We start from the raw sequence: 24,452 nt of genomic DNA, 5'->3' as shown, positions 1-24,452 counted from the left end.
ACTCTTTTCACCCCCCCCCTCCCAACCACTTCTCTAACCTGCACTGCACTGCCTCCGTCAGAGACTTATCCAATTAAGCTGCCAAACTCTTGTCTCAACGGTGTCCAACCAGTCAGCCTAGTGATGCAGTAATCTGCCCGCTCATTTTATTGGACACTACTCCGTGTGATCAGTTATAAAGTCTTGGTGTCTTTGCAGAGATGACAAACTCCCCTTGTGGGAAACGATCATTGTGATGCATCCTGGTACAAAATGACTCAACCTCAACAATGTGGCATCATCCCCAAGAAGTTGTTTCCTTCATGTAGAGATGACATCAAATACTGATATTTTGTGGGAATAGAGACTATGATCTTGAAACCACTCTAATCTCAGCCCTTTGTAATTTGCAGTTGATATTTGTGTAATTTAAACCTTTAAATGTAAGATGTTGGCCATACCAGATGCCAATCTATCACTTTGAAATTTTTTTCGAAACATTTTCCTGCTTGAGTTTGGCGACGAATTATGTGCCTTACAGTTCTTATCTAATTGCTGCACTTCATGTGGCATTCCTAGCGGCAAGAATTTCTTTTTGGATTTGGAAGCACCTCATCAAAACATGTTCACTCACACATGCACTCTTCAGCAAAGGTCACTGGGCACTTTTTTAATTTGTTTCTTGCCTCTGCAGAATTAGCTGAAAACTAGAAATGCAAATTGTCAAGTATATCAATATCGGCACTCGCGTAAATGTGACAAAACCAGCTGGCCTGTCTTTGCGTCACTGATGCTGTACAGTGGTGAGCAGATTACCACAAAGAACTAGGATGGATGTGATGAGTGAGGGACTAGCAATATTGATGTCTGTAATGGACTGAGCGGTAAAAAAACATTGCTTCCTGTTGCCTTAGAGTGGCCATCTTTCATGAGGAGCTCTTTGTGTTGTCTTTCTAGCTCTACCAACGTCCTGACACATGAGCGACGCCTCTGTCGTGACCTTGTTCACAAACCCAAAAAAGATCAGGAGTTCCGTTCCATCTTCCAGCATATTCAGATGGCCCAGTCTCGTCGCAGTCCTTCAGAGCTATTTGCTCAGCACATTGTGACTCTGGTTCACCATGTGAAAGGTAAGATAATAACAATTACTGCTTGATTTTTATTGTTAGAAAGCTGTTCCACCTTGCGGTGAGTTATGTGTTGAACTTATTTTTAATCTATCCTTTTGGCTTGGGTATCCTTGTACCATTAGTAACGCTATACCCAATTGCGAACAGAGCACCTTATGTTGGTGCATTCCTGTATCTTGAAGGCTGGTAAAGTAAATCTGTTCATCATATTTCTTGGCCTCTCATTGCAATGTCAGTTTTGTATTGGTCTCGCAATAGAATTTGGATGTTCAGTCACCTAGGACATGGTCATAAGTGATGTTCTTTTAACCTTGCTGGTCGTGGAAACCACTTGTACAACCTCCCAGCACCTTGATTTGCAACTAGCTTCCATGAATGTAATGCCTGAAGCAGGTATCGTTATTTGTTTGTTTATTTATCTCATGGTATAGAATAACCCAAGGGCACTGATTGTAGTATAAATTGGAAATAAAGACGAATGCATCTGATTTACATATTACGCGAACTTTACATCACAAAGATGAGTTCAGTCCAACTAGTCGACGCCGGTGTTTATGCCCCACATGTGTCACCACCTGCCCTATTTTGTCCATCCCTCTTTGTATAACTTCCTATTCGTTCCTCCTTTATCTAGCTTCCCCTTCTATGATATTTGACTCAAACACTCATTTTGTGGTAGTGATTTATTATGCAGAATCTAATGAATTAAACCCTTCAAATTCAGTGTCTTCGAAACCATCTCTTCTGTTGATTCCTATTTATTAGCATCCCTGTGCACTCTTCCCATTACGTAAAATTTTTGATTTAGCTGTAATGTGTTCAGCATTCTCTAGTTTTTTTTATTGTTCAGCAACTGAACACGCAGCCAGTGTGCTGCCAAATGCTAACAATGGTGTAAACATTCAGCAAGTCGGGCAGCATGTATAAAGAAATTTTGAAGTTTCAAACGCAGTCGTCCATCCGAATAGTTCTGTGTCTGAAATGGGCAGCTTTGTTTCTTTACAGAAGCTGCCTGACTTACTGGATGTTCCTAGCAGTCTGCGTTCATTTCACATTTCTAACATCTGCATTTTGTTTGGGGGGTTGCCCCAAAGGATATTGGCAGGGTAAAGAAATGTTGATTGCTACAGTTAAAATGCCTCTTAATGTTTTTCCTGCTGTTTGTATACAGATGTCACTGAATGGTGATGTGTGATATCAGCTTAAACCAACTAGTGATTTTTTTTTTCTGGAACTTAATTCACTTTGGAGCTTTGCAGGACATTCCCTGAGGACTGGTTTGGGTTTACATGGAATCTAAGATAAAATGATGCAGGTAACTTCACAGTGATGATTCTCTGCTGGCCGAAGGCTCCAACCAGTACAGCTAAGTTGTTACTGATAACTACCAAAGAGTTACATTTTTAAAGGAACTTCACATCCTAAAACGCCTGGGTGAGGTTGATGGACATTCTCACTATTGATGGACCCCAAATTAATAGCATAATGTTTTGTAGGTTCACTAATGCTAAATATCGACCGTCCAGGATATCCGATGTATGGCTCACTTGGTTCTGAATGGACAATTTCACCCTTCATGCCACAGCCAATTAGTAGAAGTTGCTCTTTGTGGGAATTTTTAATGGCACCGTCACGCTCTATTCTGGTATGTGATAGACCGGCACTTCTACATCTGGTCAGACTTTGTCCAGACCGTTAGAAGCAAAAGTAACTGAAGACTGATGGGAGCTTGGGCCCATCAAAGTAGTTGAAAGAGTAACCTTGGGGGAAAAAGAAACGGCAAGAGATTGAATGAATAAATGATTCCTTTTCAAATAAAATTGGAACTGGAGGAAACTGAAAACGAGGGTGGTGGAAATTTTGAGAAAAGATAGAGCAGGAAAGAGGTGATATGAACTATTCCTTTTAATGGTAGCCTTGTGTGTACAGAGAGGGCCAAATAGCTAATAATTGCACCAGTGGATGTGACCATCTAATCAGTATTGTTTTAATTTTTTTTCTTGTAAACATGTGACTGTAAAGTGATTCGTTTTTAAGGCGTTAGGCTGTCCTGTCCCACTGGGGGAATGAATGTAGTAATTGCTCAAGAAAACTGGTTCCCTTTTGCACTCCAGCTGTAATACAAAGGTGATGTGTAGGAGCAGCTTAGAAATGAAGGATTTCTCTACTCCACCACCCCGAGCTTGGGTAAATCGTCACAATGGTGAGGCTGAGGCAGGGTTTAATCTGTGTATCTCATGCTATTTGAACACCCCTCAAACAACATATTTGAGCGTTTATGGAAATTGTCAGAGTTTATGTTCAATTGGATGTTGGTATGTACTGTGTAGGACATGCATTCAGCAACTAGTTTTGTTTCTCCCAAGTGTGTACTTTTTAATTACCATAGAATCTAATTTCTGTGAAAGATGGTGATCCTTCTCTGTAACAATTTTCTAAGTGGGCTGTATTTTTCTCTGACACCAACAGAGCATTACTTCAAGTCAGCCGGAATAACATTAAATGAACGCTTTACAATGTACCAAAGGAGAACAGCTGAGCAGGAGGTGCCCAGGCAGAAGAGCCCAGAGATTCATAGGTACCAGACTTTCCTTTTTGTTTTTGCCAGAGGGGGGTTAGTCAGTTTCAGTAGCAGTAAGTCCAGACTACCGATCGAGAGATTTGCCAGTTCAAATCCTGATGTTCAATTCTTGACAATTACTGACCTCTGTACTATCCTGCACTGAACAGCGGTGCCGTGAAACTTCAGCCTGTTGTGTGGCTGTTTGATTTTGACCTTCATTTTTAAAAAAAAATTTTTTTTTTAATTCTGCGGCAAGGTTTGTTTTCTTGGTTTCTCTCAGCACTGTTTTGTAGTTAGTCGCGGAAAGGCATTTGTGAGTAGAGTCTACATAAATTCTCTTCTGTGCCCATGTGCCACCGCTCTGGTCAGCTGCTGTATCTTCCATCTTTGTACTGAATTCTGATCTTGTGTTGGAATTGCCTGCTGCCACGGCGGTGCCAGCCTTGGCTCAGTGGGTAGCACGCTCACCTCCGTGTTGAAAGTTTTGGGTTCAGTCCCACTCCAGAGACTCGAGCACAAAATCTAGGCTGTCATTCCTATGCGGTACTGAGCGAGTGCTGCACAGTCTGAGCGCTTGCCTTCCAGATGGGGTGTTACTCTGAGACCCCCCATCTGCCCTATTGACTGGTTGCAGATGATCCCACAGCACTTTTTAAAAGCAAGGGAGGTCTCCTGTGTCAATGTTGATCCCTCCAACAGCATCACCAAATATGATGGGGTGATTTATCTTATTTGTTTGTGGAAGTTTGCTTTGCATGAATTGGCCAGTGTGATCAATTACATTACAACCATTTCAAAAGTACTGTTGGCTGTGATATGCTTTAAATGCACAAGGTCGTCAAGTGCAGTGTCCACCATTTTCCAGGCAAGTTCCCAGACTCAGCCTGGTTTTCTCGTGGATGGCACCAAGAGGAATTGAGGGGGGCATGTGTGGTTAGGTATAAAAATGCATTCGCAGTAGCCTAAGAACAAGATTTTGCCTGCTCTGCTCTCTGAAGGTATGGCATTGGAAAGTGTAAACTAAAAAGGAGAGATTAAGGGAAAAGTTCTATTTATTACATATAAAGCATAGTTTCTGCATTTACTGTTTTGCCTGAACAAGTGTAATTTGCTTTCGCTAAGTAAAAAGAGATGGGAATGTGAGTGACACACCAGTTTGTCCTTTCACTCCTGGGATTGAATTTGAATCTGCAACACAGAATGATGAGATTAAAGTTTCTCTTTGTTGATTTCCAAGGGCTGAGTATCAAATGGGTTTTGGACAGTCAGTATCCACTTCCAAATGAACCTCCAGCACAACGATGTCCCCAACTCTGTATTAATTGGGATAAATTGATGACCTTGCTCAAATGCTGAGAGAACGGTGCGTGCGGAATATGAAAAGGCCACGCTGATGATAGCGAGAGCTCGTCAGAGATTGAGACTTAGGCACGTTGTTTAAAGCGCGCTTTATTCTGCACCTGGCTGTGCTGCACGTGATATGGGAGACCCCTCTGCATGCATCGAATACTTAAAGTGGCAAAATGTTTACATCTTCGCAAGCACCTCTTGTTGAGCACAAAATGTAATCCAGTCCCTCTCAAACCTTAATGACTACATCTTTAAAGACTCTGCTCTCTAATATTCTCCGTTCTGATGGTGGTTTCCATTTTTAAGGCGGATTGATATTTCGCCCAGTGCTCTAAAGAAACGTATGCATTCGCGTGATGAAATAAAGGGCCAGAAGGAGAGCAGCTACAAGGTAACTTGATGTTTAATTGTGGATTTACTAATGCTGTGTTTGTGCTTTTAATGCATGAATATTGGGTAATGTCTGTACAATGACAAATGACTTATTTTTGTTTGGAGTTTCTCCTATCATAAGTTTGTGTTTTTCTTTTAAGGCCCCCAAAACAATTGTTCTAAAAAAACTGAGCTGCAAAGTGTTTTATTTATTAAATTAATCCTCACCTCTGTGACGTGCTTAAAAGTATGGCAGATGCTGCCAGAGCCTGTTGAGGTGAGCTTGAGACACTGGGAGACATTTTTGGAAAAAAACTTTAGGAAAATGCAAAAATATAAAAAAAATGCGAGTGGCTGATGCAGGAAAACTTCTTTTCTGACTGAGCTGTAAGTATTTTGGATTTTTTTCTGAGGAAAATTTTTAATGTAGTTGACGTTTTTAAGAATTCTGTCTTGTCATCTCTTCTGTAGTGTCAGGTTGTTTTGTGTCTGTTCCTGGTTGGGGACTTTATTAATATTAGGAGGGTGAAATGATGAGCTTAGGCTTCTTGGATGTTTGGTGTCTACAATGGTAACAGCTAACAGCACCCTGGTTATACATTTTCTTAAGTAACTTTACAGGGGTTTAGGCACAATATATTTTTATTTTATTTATTTGTAAGTGTTGATAGTGATTTTGAGAGGTATGTAGTGTCACTTCCAGGACCTGCATTTGGAGCTAGGACTCCATTCCAACTCCCAGACCCAAATCTCCAGACAATCAATGGTAGATTGAGTCAGAGCAAGAGAGTTGGTGCAGTTATTAGGAACTGCCCTGTTCCCCCCTCAATGTTTATGATGAGGAAGGTCTTCTTGGCGTGCTTTGTATAAAATGTTTGGGAATTCATTCTGTATAGAGCATAAAAGAAATCATCTCTCTTCCCTGATCTGTGGTCAGTAAATGATGTACTGATGACGAGTAATGGACTAGCCCATGTTTTAAGTCACAAGCTAACCAAATAATATAGCTTGGGTCTTTGATGCAGCATGTCATTGGGTAGATCTATCTATTAGACACTATATCTGCTGTTTGTGGAGATTGGGCTGTAGTGCAAGTTGAATGAAAAATAAAGTATATCTGTAAAGTATGCCTGGATCCAATTGAGTGTAATGTTTGATTTAAATTTTATTTCACAGATGTGGTAGGGTAACTCGACCATTAATAAAATGGTATTGAACTGTTGGGTGCACCTGCCCTCTGTTTCATGCCTGGCAATTATGATGTTGAGAGTTATTGCCCCAGGCTGCTTCTGTGCCCAGAAATGGTTGTAACTTATATACATATATATACTTATATATGCCTTGAATTTTAAAGTATTCTCAGTGGAATGACAATGCGCAGAAGAAATTCCATTTATTCCCGTTCTTTCCTGTTTGCTGCTGGCTACCTCCTCACTTCCACCCTTCATAAAATGGTGCTCACCCAATTCCTGCCCATGTCTTAACTTGTTCCAAGGCCTGATCATCCATCACTGATAAAGCCTCAATTTCACAATCCTCGCGCTAGTTTACAAATTCCTCTGAGACCGCTGGGCTCCTCCAATTCTGGCCTCGAGCATTCCCAATTTTAATCGCCTGCCATGCTTTCAGCATTCTTGGCCCTAGAAAAACTTCAGCCTTGCTGCCTCTCATTCCTCCTTTAAGATGCTCCTTAAATATGCTTGATTGAGCAAATATTTGGTCACCTGTCCCAATACCTCCTTATATGGCCCAGTGTCGAAAATGTTTTTATTGATACTGCTCTTATGTTTTGCTATGTTAAAGATACCCTATCAGTATAAGTTGTTGGTCCTTCCCGCTTGCTAGTTGCTGCTGCTCTTGCCCTGTTCCAAGTGTTTCAATTCTAGAACATTCCATTGTAATTTGAAATGTTCCCTCTAATTGCATTCCCATTTCGAAGCTAAGTCTGTAGTGCCTGCTAATGTTCTCCATCCTGGCATGCACAACAATGCCCATTTGGTGAGGTTACAGAGAGCTGCTGGCACCTGTGGAAATACCACAATACCTTGGGGAGAAGAGCAGGGAAATACTGGCTACACAATGCATTAAACCCATATTTTGAACAGATTGACTACATACAGCCTGAATACAGAGATGGGTGGAACCTGCAAGCTGTCAAGTTGTTTGTCCCAGAATTCATTTTCCAGATGTCCTATATTTTCCAGATGTGTTCCTTTGGTTTGAAAACTCCTCTGATAGATGCAATGAATTGTGTTAGTTAATTGTGTCCGAACATTGCCTGTGAGTGTGTATGTACAAAACCTGTAATGCTCTTTCACAATGGGGGTCTTTGTGAGAAGGCCAAACCCTTGTGTTTTAAACATTTGGCCTCTCTCAGCTGCCTTTAACACTTTACCAGAAGCTGGCTGTTATCCAGCTGCAGTGTTGTGCTGGTCAATGTGTAATTTTCCAATTGCGCGGAACTGCATTTGCAGTTTTAAAGAGAGATGGTTTATTGGCCTGTTCTCAACAAAAGGGATTGACCATGTTTGATCCAATGGGCTGAGGATAAATAAAAAGACGTTTGAACCCTAACCACTCTGCTGCACTGTAATGGAATATCCCGCCCTCTGGAGAATGGGATGTGATCAGCATGCGGAGTGGCCATGTTCCCTCTGTCCAAGATCGGCAAGGTCCTGTGCTGTTTGCTGTGGCAATGAGGGAAGCTTCACCCAATGGTATAAGAGCATAATTAGGAACAGGAATCAACCAGTACAAACCATCGACTCTGCTGCACCATTCAATAAGAACATGGCTTAATGTTGACATCGACTCTACTTCCTCACTTTCACTAAGTGTCCCAAAATCTATCGGTCTAAGTCTTAATAAACTCAACAACTGAGCATCCATAGCTTTCTGAGGTGGAGAATTCACAACCCTCTGAATGAAGAAATTTATCCTCCTGTCAGTCCTAAATAACAGATCCCATAACCCGAAGCTATCTCGTTCTAGACTCTGCAGCCAAGGGAAACAGCACCTACCTTGTCATACCCTCCAAAATCGTTTACATGTTCCAATGAGGTCAACACTCATACTCCTAAACTCCAGGGAATATAGGCGCATTAACTCAATCTCTCCTCACAGGACAATCTCCCCATCCCACAAATCACTCCAGTGAACCTTTATTGCACCCCTCCAATGCACATATGGAGACAACTGTACACAGCACTCCAGGTGTGGTATCACTGAAGCTTATATAATTTCAGCAAGGCTTCCTTAGTCTTAAATCAACCCCCTTGCAATAAAGACTACCGTACCATTTGTCTTTCTGATTGCTTGCTCTACCTGCATGTTAACTTTGTGATTGATATCACTGACTTCACACAAGGCAAACATCAACTCCCATTCTACTTGCTCCATTCCAGGAGTCAGAATCCATCCTGTACAATACTATAATGACTGCAATGTAGCTTTTCCTGGGGACCAGGTATCATGTTTTGGAGCAAGGAAACTAATCCAACTGCAATTTAAATGCTTGAATCCATTTGTTTGGACCATGCAGTGGTCTGAACCAACAGTCAATGACTGAAGAAATGTTGTCCTGATTCTTAATCTCTAATTGTTTCCTTCCCTCTCCCTCCCAAATTCTGTTTACTAGCCTTGTATGTCATCATAGAATTTTCAGTGCAGAAGGAGGCTGTTCAGCCCATCGAGTCTGCACCGGCTCTTGGAAAGAGCACCCTACCCAAGCCCTATCCCCATAACCCAGTAACCCCAACCCAACACTGAGGGCAATTTTGGACACTAAGGGCAATTTAGCATGGCCAATCCACCTAACCTGCACATTTTTGGACTGGGAGGAAACCGGAGCACCCGGAGGAAACCCACGCAGACACGGGGAGAGCGTGCAGACTCCGCACAGTGACCCAAGCCAGGAATCGAACCTGGGACCCTGGAGCTGTGAAGCAATTGTGCTAACCACTATGCTACCGTGCTGCCCTCCTGTCATAAGATGTTTCTCAGATTCATGACCTTATTTTTTAAATAAATTTAGAGTCCCCTATTATTTTTATTTTTTTCCAATTAAGGGGCAATTTAGCGTGGCCAATCCACCGAACCAGCACATATTTGGATTGTGGGGGTGAAACCCACGCAGACACTGGGAGAATGTGCAAACTCCACACAGACAGTGACCCAGGGCTGGGATTCGAACCCGGGTCCTCAGCGGTGTAGTCCCAGTGCTAACCACTGCGCCACCATGCCTTGACCTTATTTTTAAATTGTGAATTAAGCTTTGTTTTAGTCTTTCATCACTGGCATTAGATGGATTTGTGGGTAACGAGCATATTGGAGAGCATCTGCAGTGGTTTAAAATTTTAAACTGTTCCAACTGGTCACCTGAACCCAAGTGGGCGAGGGAGACAAAGGCATTTCATGTGGAACAGGAGTGAATCGGGATCTGGGAATGAACTGAGGGAAAAAAAGCCAGGCACAAATTAAAGAGCGTCCCCTTCACGCCACCTCATAAGGGAACAGCTGACTTTGTTAGGGCAAAAAGACATGGGTTTATTCCCAAATTAGTGAGGCATGAATGGTGTGGGGCCAACCACAGGGAAGGGTGCATGTGGTTTGTCCTGGTTGTGTTCGCGGAGCTCAGTCATTGGCTGAGTACCTTGTTCTCATGAATTATTTCCTTCACATTGGTGGATGTTCGAATCTTCTTTGCATCAGTGACCACAGTTTATTTCTCCTCCTCAAATTGTCCTGATGTGCACAGGTCAGCGGAAGAGGGAAAGTGTGATTATGGTGTTTAAATAGTGATTTTGATTTCAGCCACTTATGCCTTATATGTGTGATGGATTGCTCATGTGTAATTCATGTAATTCCACAGGGCGACTGACCAGTGTTAAATCAACCTGTACTTTTGGTCGGATTAAGAAGTTAAAGAAATCACTCTGGTGAAGTAGAGGCCATGTTCTTTTGTAGTACTCCAAGCCTTGTTTCATTTACAATGGTCATGTGTGCACATGCTTTCCAGGTGCACACCACACTGGCAGAGACTTGGAAGCTGATTTGTACAAATGCTGTAATTTAAACAAAGGCATGAAATACAAAACCACATCGCCTCCTTCTGAGACCCTTTAGCTTCTTAATCTGCCTCTTATCAGCCACAGTTCTTGTTAAACATATTTCTTCTTTCTTATATCAAATGATTGCTGGCAGGGAGAAGGAAAATTAAAAGATGAGCCGGATGACCTTCGCCTAGATATTGAGCATCGTAGGAAATATAAAAGCAAGGAAGGAGAACATAAAAAAGATAGTTCCAAAGATTCAAGAGATTCGAGCCATTCACGTGAACGGTCAAAGGAAAAATCTGGAAAAATTCCCAAAGCGTACAAGGAGTCAAAAAAGCAAAGGTAATGTTCTGTTTGCTTCGTCATACTGGATTATGTACCTCTGCTGGCTGCCTCTATTCCTCCCCAATCCCGTCCTGTCACACAATGGGCAAAATGCCGCCTTATACTGTCACCATTTTATTTTCCTCCCTTCTGGTAATTTCTGTTCCACAGATAAATTCTCAATTGGTATTTTTCATTCTCCTTGTAAAACTCCATACACACAACAATGTCATTATCCCAAAGCAGTGAAATTACTGCCTTTCCACAGCCTGACTGATGGTAGCAGTGGTACCCAATGGCATTGCGGATGATAATTGAATTATGGTTTAATTAGAATTCCCAAAACTTGTGGAATATAGTTCTAATGGAGGTAAATCAGAGGCAACATTCAGCTTGTGAGTTCTAATTATAGTCCTAATATCGGGACTGGTTGCACATCTCCCCAAATGGTTTACTCCTTTCCCAGTTTAAAAAAAATTGTTGTTGGGATGTGAGCTTCACTGGCTTGACCAGCCCTTCTTGACCTTGAGAAGGAAGTAGTTAACTGCCTTGAACCTCTGCAGTCTATAGGTGCCCCCTTAGTGCTTTAGAGAGGGAGTTCTGGATTTTTACCCAGTGACAATGAAGGAACAGTGATATGTTTCCAAGTTGGGATAGTGTGTGGTATGGTAAGCTTGCATGTGGTGGTGGTCCCACGCATCCGCTGTCCTTGTCCTAAGTGGTGAAGGTTGTGGCTTTGGACGGTGCTGCTGAAGGAACTTTGGAGAGTTGCTGCAATGGTATACACTATTGGAACTCTGCATCGGTGGTGGAAGGAGTGAATTTGATGGATGAGGTGCAGTTCAAGCAGGCTGCTTCTTCCTAATGATGTTGAGTTGCCTGCATATTGAATCTGCACTCATCCAGGTGAATGGGAGGTGTTGCATGACACTCCTGACTTGTATCTTGTTGGTGGTGGACAGGTTTTGGAGAGTTAGGAGGTGAATTGGTTGCTGCAAAATTCCCAGCCTTTGACCTATTCTTGCAACCATAGTATTTATGTGTCTACCTCAGTTAAGTTTCTGATGAAGGAGTAAGCCCCGGTATGTTACTGGTGGGGAATTTGACAGTAGTATTGCTGTTGCTATTTGTGTTCTTGTGAATGGCATAGGGCAATGGTTAGATTCTTTACCTGTTGAAGATGGTTATTGCCTGGCATTTGTATGGTGCAAATGGCACTGAGCACTACAGTCATCAGCACACATGGTTGGTAGGAGGATCAATGATGAATGAATGGGCTTGAGCCCACAGCCTAAACACTGTTCAGTTCTCAGCCAGAGAAAGGTGTGTTTAAGGCAGTATGGGAGATATAAACTCCTGGCTGTCATGTAGTGTTGCTCTTCACAAAATGACAGCTTGGATTTCAAATGAACAAATAGCTAGCTGATTTTGCCAAATAACCATGGTGATGATGGAAGGTTTCTAAATCACTGCTACACTGGGCTGCACAGATGCATTCTTTAGCTCTTAATTAAATTGTTGCACTGCATCCCCCTTCTTGCCTACCCAAACTTGCCATCTGATGTTGTGTTCACTTGGCGATACTGGCAGTGGGGTAGTATGATTGGTCGGCAAAAATGGTAGTTGTTTGCCCGTTGGAAAGGTGTGTGTAGGAGGGAGAAAATAACCTGTCAGCTTTGCAACACATCAGCTGGTACTTGGTCATTTGATTTGGGTGAGTTTGAATGTGGTTCAGGCTGATGCCAGCCTCTCTAACCAATGTGCTGCTTCTGAGGGACCAGTGATGCGCAAAAAGTGGTGTTCAAAAATAACATCTTTAGTTTTGTGCAATTTGCTTTGAACAGGAAGCGTAAGAAAGTCAGAGCAAGGACCAGCTCATCGTCATCCTCATCTTCCTCTTCCTCTCCATCACACGAGGGTAAAGATGAACCAGAAGAGGGAGTGGGTCGTGAGGAGACCACAACCGGCTTTAACAAAGCTCGCCTTGGAACGAGAGAGTTCACAGGCCCACCAACACGAGGCAGGGCACGTGGAATTTTTGTAAGCAGAAACGGAAAACTCTGATGCTTTATGCGCCTCAATTTTTTTTTGTGTTCCCTGGATTCCAGTCAGTGGTTTATTGGGGGATCGGGATGGGGCGAGTTGTTTGTACGTCCAGGCATCAGTGAGTTGATCTGTCCAGATTATTGGTGATTTTACTTTGATGAGTTACAGAACCTTTCACTTGAAGTACTTTAGAAGTTACTGACTGTATCCGTGTCTATAATATGTTTGTTTTCCAGAGACGGAGTTATGGTGTCTTCTGTTCTAGAGTGCAGCAGGGTAGAGTTCGAGTCAACAGACATTTATGAATAGAAACACCTGATTCTTGAAAAGAGACCATTCCTTTTGGGCCTTGCCCCAGGTCCTTGGCTACAGAGTCCTGAGCTACAGGGTTTTGTTTTTGATTTCCTGAGAACGGTGGCCTACATATCAAGATTATGGTGCTTCCATCCAGAATTTGCTGTTGACCACCGCCTCACCCCACTGCTTTAAACTTCCGACCTTCGACTTGTATAACTTTTGCTCCTGATTTGTACAATATTCTCAATTTGAAATACACAGGTGTCCAGGGTTTGGGGGTGACACTGAGCAACTTTAAGGAAAGGGATGTTTAATTCTGAACTTGCCGAATTGAGTCTTTGATTCTCTCTCTCTCTCTCTCTCCTGGTGGAAGGTCAAGCCTGGCTTTAAAGCTTGGTGCTCCCATCTGTTCAGCAGTAAAAAGTTCACATTGAGATTTTAGTGTGTGGAAATACCTTGCTGGCAGAAAAAGGGCAGTTTGTGGGGTGGGAGGTTTTGACTAGAGGTGCCTTGCCAAGTTAGCATGGAAAAAGCCTCCTGTGCCGTGTTACCTTGGCGTGCTGAGTAAGTGAACATTCCATTCTCCATCACTTGTACTTTGCATCAAGGTCTGAAAATGTAACTCATTGAAGTTGAATACCTGTCCCAATTACACCTTCCTTTTTATGCTAATGCAGCAGTTCAGAATAAGAGGAAGAGGATATGGCAGGGGAGCGTTTCCTGGTCCCAGCAATAGCAGTAACCCCGGTAACCCAACTTTCCAAAAGAGGCCCCGCGAAGAGGACTGGGACCCCGAGTACACACCAAAAAGCAAAAAGTACTACCTGGTACGTGTCCACAAGCATCCCGGCTCAGGGCTGGGGCAGTGCCTTGTTTAATCTGTGCTGAGGGGAGAAACGTCATTGAGCTTCTGAGAGCCGTTTGTAACCAAGCCAGGTCTAGGCTGAGCTCCCTAATGGCTCAGCAAGTTGATCCAGCAAATAATCAAGCTGCATGGAGCTGGCAGCTTCCCGGTCTTTTTGTGAAGGAGTGTTTCTTGACATTGCTTCTAAACGGCCTGACTAATTGTAAGATTATGCCTCAAGAACAAAGAGAGCACACTTTAAAATTAGAATTTAGTTATTAAAGGGTGATGTCAGAAGCACTTCCAAACACAAAGGATGATGGAAATCTGAAAATCTCCCAAGAGGTTGTTGAGGCTGTGGGTTAGGTACCAGTTTCAAACCAGAGATCAGTAGGCAAGGTATTTTAATGGATATGGTACCAATGTGGAAAAGTGACGATATAGAGATCAGCAAGGATTTAATTGAATGCTGGCACAGGTTAGAGAAGCAAAATAGTCATCTCCTGTTCCTGTGTATTTGTCGCTGCAGTGCCACACTGGACCATGGGGGCAGGGTGCACAGCAATTTGAGCTTAACTTGTTCCTTGGACCTTCACAGCAACATCGAAAAACAGCCACTTTCTCCCCTGCCCAAAGACTTAACTGAGCCTTGATAAATGGAATATTTTGTAGTATTGACACTGAAACTGGTTAAAGGGATCTCGGCCACTAGTGCTTTGGTTCTGTTCTACGGAGGGAGGGAAATGTCCTGAATTGGTTAATTTTTCCAGCTAGCTTGGAGAGGGGGTGGGAGAGAGAGAGAGATAGAAATGGATTACCCTGCGGCTGAGTATAAAGTATCTATATTTCACGTCTATTGCTTCTCCATCGTTCTTTGAGGTTTCACAGAGGTGTACCCTGCCTTTTGATCTGCAAATGGAGTTGCAATTTTTTTTGGAAGGTCATGGAAGAGGACGGCAAGCAAATAAAAAGTGCTCCCTCTTGGGAACAGCTGCATTCCAGCAATTTTCATTCATTACTTTGAGTGCAAATACAGATTTCAATTAGAGTAATAATCCACCCACCTCTGTTATGACCTCTCTTATTACCTGCCAGTTGTTGGCAGCAGAGTCCCTCTGTTTCCTTATGGTACGTATTTTGTTGGAATTAAGAAGTTGTATTTATATAGTGTGTCTCATGGCCTCGGAAGCCCAACACACTTTACAGCCAATGAAGTACATATGAAGTATGCTTACTGTTTATAGTGTGGGAAATGCAGCAGCCAATTTGTGTACATAAAGATCAAACTGCCAGTATTGCTACAAATATCTTTTTTTAAGGTGTTGAAGGATAAATATTGGCCAGGTCAGTGGGGAGAACTCTCCTGATTTTTAAGTGCCGCACCTTCCCAGAAGGCCTAAGAGGGGACACGGTAGCACCGTGGTAACACTGCCGCTTCACAGCTCCAGGGCCCCAGGTTCGATTCCCGGCTTGGGTCACTGTTTGTGCGGAGTCTGCATGGGTTTCCTCCTGGTGCTCCGGGTTCCTTCCACGGTCCAAAAATGTGCAGATTAGGTAGATTGGCCATGCTAAATTGCCCTTAGTGTCCAAAGGGATTGGGATGCTGGGTTATTGGTCTGGGGCAAAGGTGTGGACTTAAATGGGGTGCTCTTGATGGGCCGAATGGCCTCCTTCTGCACTGTAAATTCTATGTCATGTCTAGGGCAGACAGGGCCTCAGTTTAATGTCTCATCGAAAAGATGTCTCCGCCCTCAGTACCCGAGTGTCAGCCCAGATTTTTGTGCTCCAGTCTCGAGTGGGGCTGGAACCCGCCACCTTCTAACTCTAGGTAGGAGCTCTACTGAGTTAGCCACGGCTGACCCTTAATTCCCCTTATGCAAGGCTTGGCCCCAGATTCTGTTTAAGTGGGGAGGGCTTCAATTTATGAAACTTGCCAGTGGGTGAGCCTGGAGAGGAGGTTGCACAGGCCCAAGACTGCATCCACACACCAGTGCTGTTGCACTTTAAAAGGTGGTATACCTTTTATATATTAACCCTCTGAGCAGATCAAAGGAGATGCCTGATTGTGCATTTAATACAAAGTCTCTTTCCTTTCCTTCTGTTCCTCTGCAGCACGATGACCGCGAGGGTGACGGGGACAACTACTGGGCAAATAAAAGGGGTCGTGGTACCTTCCAGCGAGGGAGGGGTCGCTTCCTGTACAAAAAGTCCAACACCAGCCCCAAGTGGACACATGACAAATACCAAGGCAGCGGACAGGAAGGGGTAGAGGAGGAGGAGGAGGAAGAGGAGGAGGACGGGCAAGTTGGCAGCATCACGACCCAGGAAGAGAAAAAGCTGGGCACTATGGAACAGTAATGCCGAAAGGAACTGGGTCTGCCTCTGGCACAATTGCATCGATTCAAGCATAGAAGCTGGTCACTAGGATCAGACCGCGAGAGATTTCTTCGTCCGGATCTTTTTAGGGTTTACAATGTAGTAGGTTATTCTTTGTGGTGGGGATGAGGGTAAATGTCCTTTTGGGATTGAAAGGACCAAAAACATCTGTCTTTAATGCGACTTTAAATATATATATATATATATATATATATATATAAATGGCCTTCAGGTATTGTACCTGTGTTGTAAGATACCCCCCTAGTTGACATCAAAGAGCTACAGGTCGCCCCGGGAGTGTAATTCCCCCCGCCCATGTATTCTGAGAACTAAAAAGTATAAATATGCATTTTGTGCAGATTGTGTACCCCTGATATTACAGCACTACCTGATTCAGTTTGTAATGGGGTGCTGCTGCAGAAATGTGGGAAACAAATGTACCGGTAGATGTCTCAACAGGAATTATACCCTGCAGTCTTGAAAGATCTTCTCCCCCAAATTGGCGCTTTCCTGAGCCCCAGATATTGCCGCATGCTTATTTTAAAACATGGGTTTTAAAATGCTTTCACTTTTGAAGCCAGCTTTAGAACAGAACATGTTTCAAGGATCCTTAATCATTTCTTTCCCCAGTTCCTTTTGGGATCTGCTCATCTCTATATTTGGTTGCGACGCTTGGCTTGTGCTTTCTCACAGATGTGATTGACAGCAGCAGTGGTTTCTGTATTTTTTTTTAAATAACTGGCGACTCAGCTCGATATTTGTGTTTATTTGTAGAGTGGAGGGAAAAGTGTGACCGCCCATGAATCTGTCTTAATTCTTCAAGCAGAGAGCTGTCCAAATTAACGATCTTGCCCAGCCTCAAGAATTACTTTACGTCTCTCTTTCTCTTCCCCCACCCTCCCCCACCACCACCACCCCACACACACACACACACACACGCATATCCCTTTCCAACCTCTCCACCGAGAGCTATGGACTAGATTAAAGCTATTAATCAGATTTCAAAAGTTGGAGGTCAGTGATGGCTCTGAATTCATCCAATCAGGCAATTTCTGGTCAATGGTGAGTCAGCTGGTCTCACCATGGCCTACAATTGGTGTTTTGGGCTAACGAGAGAGAATCAGTCAGCATTCCCGGTCTTGTAAGCTGGGCTGGAATGGTGTGTTTGACTGCTGGGGAGACCACGAATAAGGGAAGAAAATGGAGAGAGAATACCAATTGATAAAAGAACGCAAGGCAGTCAGTTTTAATGTGGCTGTGCAGAGTATTTTTACCAAATTTTTAAAACTGCATCGAGCTCCACTTTTCTCCCCTCCCTCCCTCTCTCTGTCTCTGTCTGTCTCGCGCTCTCTCTCTACCTCGCGCTCTCTCTCTCTCTCTCTCTCCTCCCTCCCATCACTCCCTCTCTCTCTTCCTCCCCCATCTCTCCCTCTCTCTCTTCCCCCCCCTCTCTCTCTCTACCCCCGTCTCTCTACCCCCTTCCCCCTCTCTCTCCCCTCCCATCTCTCCCTCTCTCTCTTCCCCTCCCATCTCTCCCTCTCTCTCTTCTCTCCCCCCCCACCCCCTCTCTCTCTCTCTCTCTCTCTCTCTCTTCCCCCCCCCCACCCGCCCACCACAGGCCACTGTTGCAAAGACGATTGAAATGGGATGAGCGAGGTTAGACTAGGAATAGGAAATAAGGTTCAAATTAATGGGGAGTTCAACTGTCCTCAAATTGTCCTTAAAAGTCTCAAAGAGACAAAATGTAAAATAATTGTACGAAGCAAAAGCTGATCTTAAGTATACAAGTATCAGTTATCCTTGTTTGCTCTTTTATGTGGTAAAAATCAAAGAAACATAATTGTGCACTCTTGAATGAAAGGATGTGCCTGCAACAGGAACTACTTTTGCATAATGACCTCGTGAGACAAAATGGAGGGTTTTCTTACTTGTGTGGGTAGCAGCAATCCTGTTATATGCGATGACTGTCTGTAGCAGTAACTGTCCTTTTAGTTCAGTTGCCCATCTACTTTTGGCAGATGCCCCTACTTTACATATTGTGTCACCTGGCCCTCAAATGGTCCCATTAAAACTCAGCCCTACAGAGCACCAGAGCCCAAATCTACACCATAAAGTTGCATTGCTTTTTCACTGACCTCACTATCCCACCATGTGAACTGCTGTACTGCATGATGTCCCCATTTAAAGATACTGCAATGACCAGATTAATGGAATAGTCCATTGCAAACAGGGATAGCGTAAACAGCACAAATATCAAAACAGGATTGTAAATTCCTTTTGTTTTTTTTTATTGTGGGTTTCTTTACATAGTCTGAATTCAAATGTTAAGTTACTTGTTGCATTAGATCTTGAAATTAATGTTAAATGAACAGATATTGGATAAACATTTAGATACATTTTATATTGACAATCAAATATCTCACCTCTACTCCGTACCTGGCCTCCCCAATTCCTCTAATGCATCTTGCTTGATCTCTTTATTTTGTATCTTTTTATGTATGTATTAAAAAAATTGTAAAAAAAAAGTGACACGTGCTCTCGATTGCAATAACTATATTGAATTTTTTTATACATATAGAAGTAAATAATTTTGAGGGGAGGGGAACATGATATGGGGAGGAGTACGACGGTTGCACTATTTTTGTAAAATTTTGCTGAACTGCCTTATCACTTAATTGTTAAAATTCACTCGTTGTCCAGAATTTAACCAAATTTGTGTAACTCCAATTATCTGTGTTCAGTTTTGTTACCATGGTTTCCTCTCTGATCTAAAATGGCATTCTCTTATCAACTCAGTTCTCCTCCCCCTCCCTCAAACTGTAGTCTTGCTGAGGTTCGAAGCATTGTGTTGAATTTTAATTAAATTTCTGTGCCAGCGTCGCTAGTTGTGTATGGCCATTATTGGACCTGCTTGGTCTTTGCAATCCTTATTCATATAGAGGCAAGAAAGGAGGATGGAGAGAATGCTGAACTCTGAATATGGACCAGTTGGAGAAGCTGATGAGTCACTGTCTATGCGGAAGGTTTTGTAGGTGGTGCTTGAGGTGGTACGTTGAGGTGGTTTAGCAAGCGTGGCTTCAAGGATGTGGCTCAGTTTAACACACTGAATAATGGCTTTCTGCTGGGGTTGGAGGGAGCTTATGACAAGATCATAGACATTGGCTGACGTCTTTCTCCAGAAAAAGCATGTTGATAAGCCCGAAACTGAATTAAGACCGTGGGACGCACTGGCAGAGTAGGTGTGATGTGTGACAGGATCACAAAATTACAATGAATGCTTGATTCAACATTGACTAAGCCCAAGCCAGGACACGACCACAAACATTTCTGGTGCCTTTCAACTAGAGGATGGTCTAAATGTGCTTCAAGGGTGAAGAAAGTGAACACTTGGGAGGTTTAAAAAGTAAACTTTGTTGAGCAAACAGTTCATATTTCAAACATTTCATAATAGCCCATTCATAAACCTTTGGGCACTTGAAGCAACTTAGTAAAACCATCTCACACTAAAAGTACAATATGTCCACCAGGCAAATGCCAATATGCTTTCCTTACTCTTAAGGATAGTGTTTAATTTTATTCAAATGTCTATCAAATTGATAAATGAATTGTTTCTATATTGTGTAGTCATTTTTTGTGTATATTGTGTAGACATCTTCACTCTGTCCATTGAGACACCACCGATTGAATCCATTGATGTATGACCTAAAATAAATTTGAAAGAACTCTTCCTATCCAAAAGTTACAATGGCAGCTATCCAATTAAAATTCATAAATGATTGCTAACGCAGCACTGTATGCATAAATCCAATTGAAGTCCGTAAATAGATTGCTAAAACATGAATGTAACTAAAGAATGTCAAAAGCAAGATGTGCGCACATGACGTCCATCTGTTTTCTTAAAAAAGGATATTTCGGAGATATGAACATGAAATAAAATGCTGCTAATCTGTTCTGACAGCATCTTTGGTGGCAGCTGAGGATTTGATCTTTCAACTGTGGACCTTTTGTGTCTGGAAGATACCATAAAACTGAATTTTTAAGAAGTCAATGCAAGCAGGAATAAAATTCAGGTGTACTGAAGGAAGGAGGGCCTGCATAGTGTGAGGGGAACAGGAGATGTAGAAATTTCATTCGCACAAGTCAATATCGAACGCAAACAGACCATGGTCCACCTTGTTCCTTTTCTTCCATTGTGGTAATCGTAGACTATGATAATGGTGTAGTTGACTAATCACAGCAAGGATTGTCTGCTTCAACAGAGCAGTAGCAAAACATCTTGCGGGGGAGAGCTTTGGGAACCCAAGTCCAAAATCACCATTTTCCTGCTAAACATGTGACACCAAGAAGCACCTATCCTAACACTGCTGGGCAATCTCGGGTCTGACAGCATCTGTAGAGAGAAAACAGAGCTAACGCTTAAGTCTGGATGACTGTCATGTGAAACCACATACGTCTACTAACACTTGTTTTCTCAAAGAATATATAATGCAATACATTGAGTTATGGAGAATGTGGCAATAGATACAGGGTCATGTTACTGAACAAATGATCCACAGACCTGAGCTAATTATTCTGAGACATGAATCTAAATTCCTCCACAACTAGAGAATTTAAATGCAGTTAAATAAATCTGGAATAAAAAGCTAATATCAGTAATGGTGAAGATGGAACTTAAAAAAAAAAAGTGGGCATTTGTTGTCCAAACCAAATTGCCCTTGCGAAGCTGATGAGCTGCCACCTTGAACCACTGCATCCACCTGGTGCAGGTGCACTCAGTAACGCTGGGAAGGGAGTTCCAGGATTTTGATCCTGTGACTGAAGAAACGCTAATATAGTTCCAAGTCGATAGGGTGTGACTTGGAGGAGAATTTGCTGGTGGTGGTAGAGTTCCCTTGTGCAAGTTGTTGGAGATCCTAGCTTTGAAAGATATTGAAAGACCCTTGATGATCACAGTGTATCTTGTAGATGGTACACGGTGAATGTTCGGGTTGGTGGACGGGGTGCCAATCAACCTGGCTGCTTTGTCCTGTATGGTGTCACATCTCTTGTGTGTTGGAGCTGCATTCATCCAAGTGGAGTCCATTCCATCACACTCATGATTTATGCATTGTAAATGGTGGACAGGCTTTGGAGAATCAAAAGCTGAACTTGACTCGGAACCTCCAGCCTCTGACCTGTTCATGTAGCTACAGTATTTATATAGCTGGTTCAGTATTAGATTCTGGTCAATAGTAACCCCCTCCCGTCTTGTTGGCACATGTGTGGCACAGTTGTTTCTTGCTTTTTATCAGCCCAAGCCTGGATGATGTCCAGGGCTTACTGTAAATTGGCATCGAGCTGCTTTAGCGTCTTGAGTTGTGAATAATACTGAATGCTGTGCGAACATCCCTACCTCTGACCTTATGATCAAGTGATGGTCATTTGATGAAACAACTGAACATGGTTAAGCCTAAGATACTATCCTAAGGAATCCTTCAAGTCCTGGGAATGAGATGTCTGGCCTCCAACAACCGCAACCATTTTCATTTATGCCAGGTATGACTCCATCCATTGGAGTGTTCCCCCATTTCCCAGCAACTTCAGTTTTGCCAGTGCTCCTTGATGCCACATTCAGTCAAATTGACCTTGGTGTCAAGGGCAGCCACTCTCTCCTTCCCTCTTAGGTTCAGCTCTTGTCCATGTTTGGACCAATGCTAAAATGAGGTCAGGAGCTGAGTGGCCCTGGTGGAACCCAAACTGAGCATCAGTGAGTAGTTAGTGCTGTGTAAAAACCCATCTGATTTGCTAATTACCTTTAGGGAAGGAAATCTGCTTTACTTGTCTGGTCTGAACTTTATGGGACTCCAGATTCTGAGCAATGTTGCTGACTGCAAAAATTGTTTGAAATGGCCAAACAAGCTCATCAGTTGTACAAAGTTCAATGAAAAAGAATAATATTGAGTTGCAATCACTTACCATCATTTTGCTTCAACATTGTTAATGAAGTAGTGACAATATGTCCCATTAAAGTTGCAATTTTCACTTTAACATCGTTTGCCACAGACTGTTCTGTGGCCTGCATGAGCACGTGGCCGATTCCCCAGTGCTTCTGCTCCCACCCTCTCCTGAAACTCTTCTCCCTAGCTCTCGTTCCCACCTCTCATTCTTACCTTTAAAGTCCCTGGTCTTTATCTCCTCTTTCTCACTTCCAAACTTGCTCATGTCCCGCCCCCTCGGCCTCAATCCTGAACTTCCTCTTGCACCTGCTCTCATTTCTGACCTCTTACCTTTACGAGTCTTTACCTTTACGCTGTCTTTCCACCACCGAGGACAACTTCATTTGATCCTTTTTGTTCTGGGCAATACAAAACCAGCTGAGCGTCATTTTTAAATAGTTATTTACAGCATATTGTATTCCTTTTAGTTTTTAAACGTGTTTTAAAAGTTATTTATTAATGTAGGCATTTAGGAATGTACAACTTTTCTGTTGGGAGATTTGAAACTTGCTTGTGACTCTTTAAGAACTGCTCAGGTGCAGACTGAATGACAGATTTATTAAGCAACACAAGTTACTGTGTGATACTTTTTAACATTGTGCCGCAGTATACAACGGTGGCATCCATGACTCCAGTCCTTATCTCCCAGATAGCTGCGGCAATGTCGCTCCAAGTATTCTGTTGCGTAATCATCTTTGATCCTTCTATCGCTGTGCCCCAATGTTTCGCAGTGTCTCAGTTTAATTCTGAGGTACTGGTGGCTTGTCATTCCAGGTCATGGTTTGTTCGGGCTGACATGAATAGATTTGGGTTACATCATGGTTCCCCATGACTATCTGATGTCTCGAAAGCTAACAACATTGAATCAGAGTTGCATTATTGTTTGTAACTTTGTGCACTCGTACTTGTTTCTGTTGACCTTCCTGATCGCTGCTGTTGTACTTGCACAGCTATCAGTGCCGAAAAACATCGTTTTCCCACATTTAATCAGCCAAAAATCAGGATTTTCTCTCGACCAGCATTTGCCGAAGCACATCTGAATAATATATCAATCAAATGATACGTTTTACCTATTACTTGATTTAGTGAAGTTTCATCATTATGCCTTGCGATTAAATGTCTAATATCAAAGCAGCATTTTATACAGTGAAAGAAGCACAGATCATCTAAATGAGAGGATTTCTGCCCACATTGATTTAATGGAAAAAGTGTCCTCTTATGCAGTTTAAAGACTGTCCCTAAATATACACAGCGCAGCACAAACAACTTGAATTGACACCTTAGTCATATTTTGCTACTTAGCCTTGGCATAAACGGACAATTAACATCACAAACAATCATGACAAACCCAAGCTCTACATTTCAATTTCTCATTTTTGTCTACTGAAATGTTCTAAAGTGTGTAAGTATACAGCATTCTTCATATTTAACAGGTATGCAGTACAGCACATGTACAGTACAGTATTTCGGTCTGCATTCCGTTTTTCTGGGCGCGAAATATCCCAAGAAACTTAACAAGTTTGAGCATAAATTCTTACCTGTGATTCACTTAAACTTGCAATTTTTAGGAATGCATGTGTAACTTTAAACGGGAGCTTAGCATACATTAAAGGGAAGGTACATGCTGTACGGAAGTGTCATCACTAACATGCAAGCATACAAACGTGTGAATTAGGAACAGGAGTAAGCCAGTTGGCACTGTGACCCTGCTCTGCCATTCGATAAGATCATGGCTGATCTAATTTCCTATGTATTGCTTATGACTTTTTACTTCCTTCTGTAAGATTTGATGGTTTGGAGATATAAAACCCTCCTAATTAAAAACTTCAAATTCTTAATTTCTAACACTGGGTGCTCAGTTGTGTTTGGCCTACATGGTATGAATAACTAGTACCTATGAATCAAGTAGAATATATTGAGCAAGATTTTACATATGCTTAACAAAAAGCAGAGAAGACCACATAGAGGGTTTTCATCTCAAGATGCGAGGAGTTCTTGATGTTACCAGCATAGGGGATGTCATCTTTGTCTTCGAAATGACGTTGAACTGTGTCCAGAAGAGTCATACCCCAGAAGCCACAATATCACAATGCCAACAAAGACCACTATTTCCCAACTTTCATCCCCCAGTCTCATTATTCC

The 24,452-nt window shown here is 42.6% G+C and overlaps 1 protein-coding gene across 6 annotated transcripts in view; it reads left to right on the top strand.

Moving 5' to 3' along the window:
* The window catches only part of LOC140418511 (thyroid hormone receptor-associated protein 3-like), a 160,364-nt gene extending 141,149 nt beyond the window's left edge, over nt 1-19,215 (top strand). For 5 of the 6 annotated variants that reach the window (XM_072502008.1, XM_072501993.1, XM_072501995.1 and 2 more), the window contains 7 exons: nt 937-1,109; nt 3,579-3,687; nt 5,329-5,413; nt 10,597-10,790; nt 12,617-12,812; nt 13,793-13,942; nt 16,072-19,215. In XM_072502008.1, the coding sequence (XP_072358109.1) occupies nt 937-1,109; nt 3,579-3,687; nt 5,329-5,413; nt 10,597-10,790; nt 12,617-12,812; nt 13,793-13,942; nt 16,072-16,317 (1,153 nt within the window). In that variant the 3' untranslated portion in view covers nt 16,318-19,215. The remainder of the gene's footprint in view (nt 1-936; nt 1,110-3,578; nt 3,688-5,328; nt 5,414-10,596; nt 10,791-12,616; nt 12,813-13,792; nt 13,943-16,071) is intronic. The other variant, XM_072502027.1, reaches the window with a different exon arrangement.
* Nucleotides 19,216-24,452: the final 5,237 nt, after the last annotated feature.

This window comes from Scyliorhinus torazame, chromosome 1, assembly GCF_047496885.1.
Source record: "Scyliorhinus torazame isolate Kashiwa2021f chromosome 1, sScyTor2.1, whole genome shotgun sequence".
Taxonomy (NCBI): domain Eukaryota; kingdom Metazoa; phylum Chordata; class Chondrichthyes; order Carcharhiniformes; family Scyliorhinidae; genus Scyliorhinus; species Scyliorhinus torazame.
The sequence above is the reverse complement of the archived record's forward strand: the minus strand, read 5'-3'. Positions and strand labels throughout refer to the sequence as shown.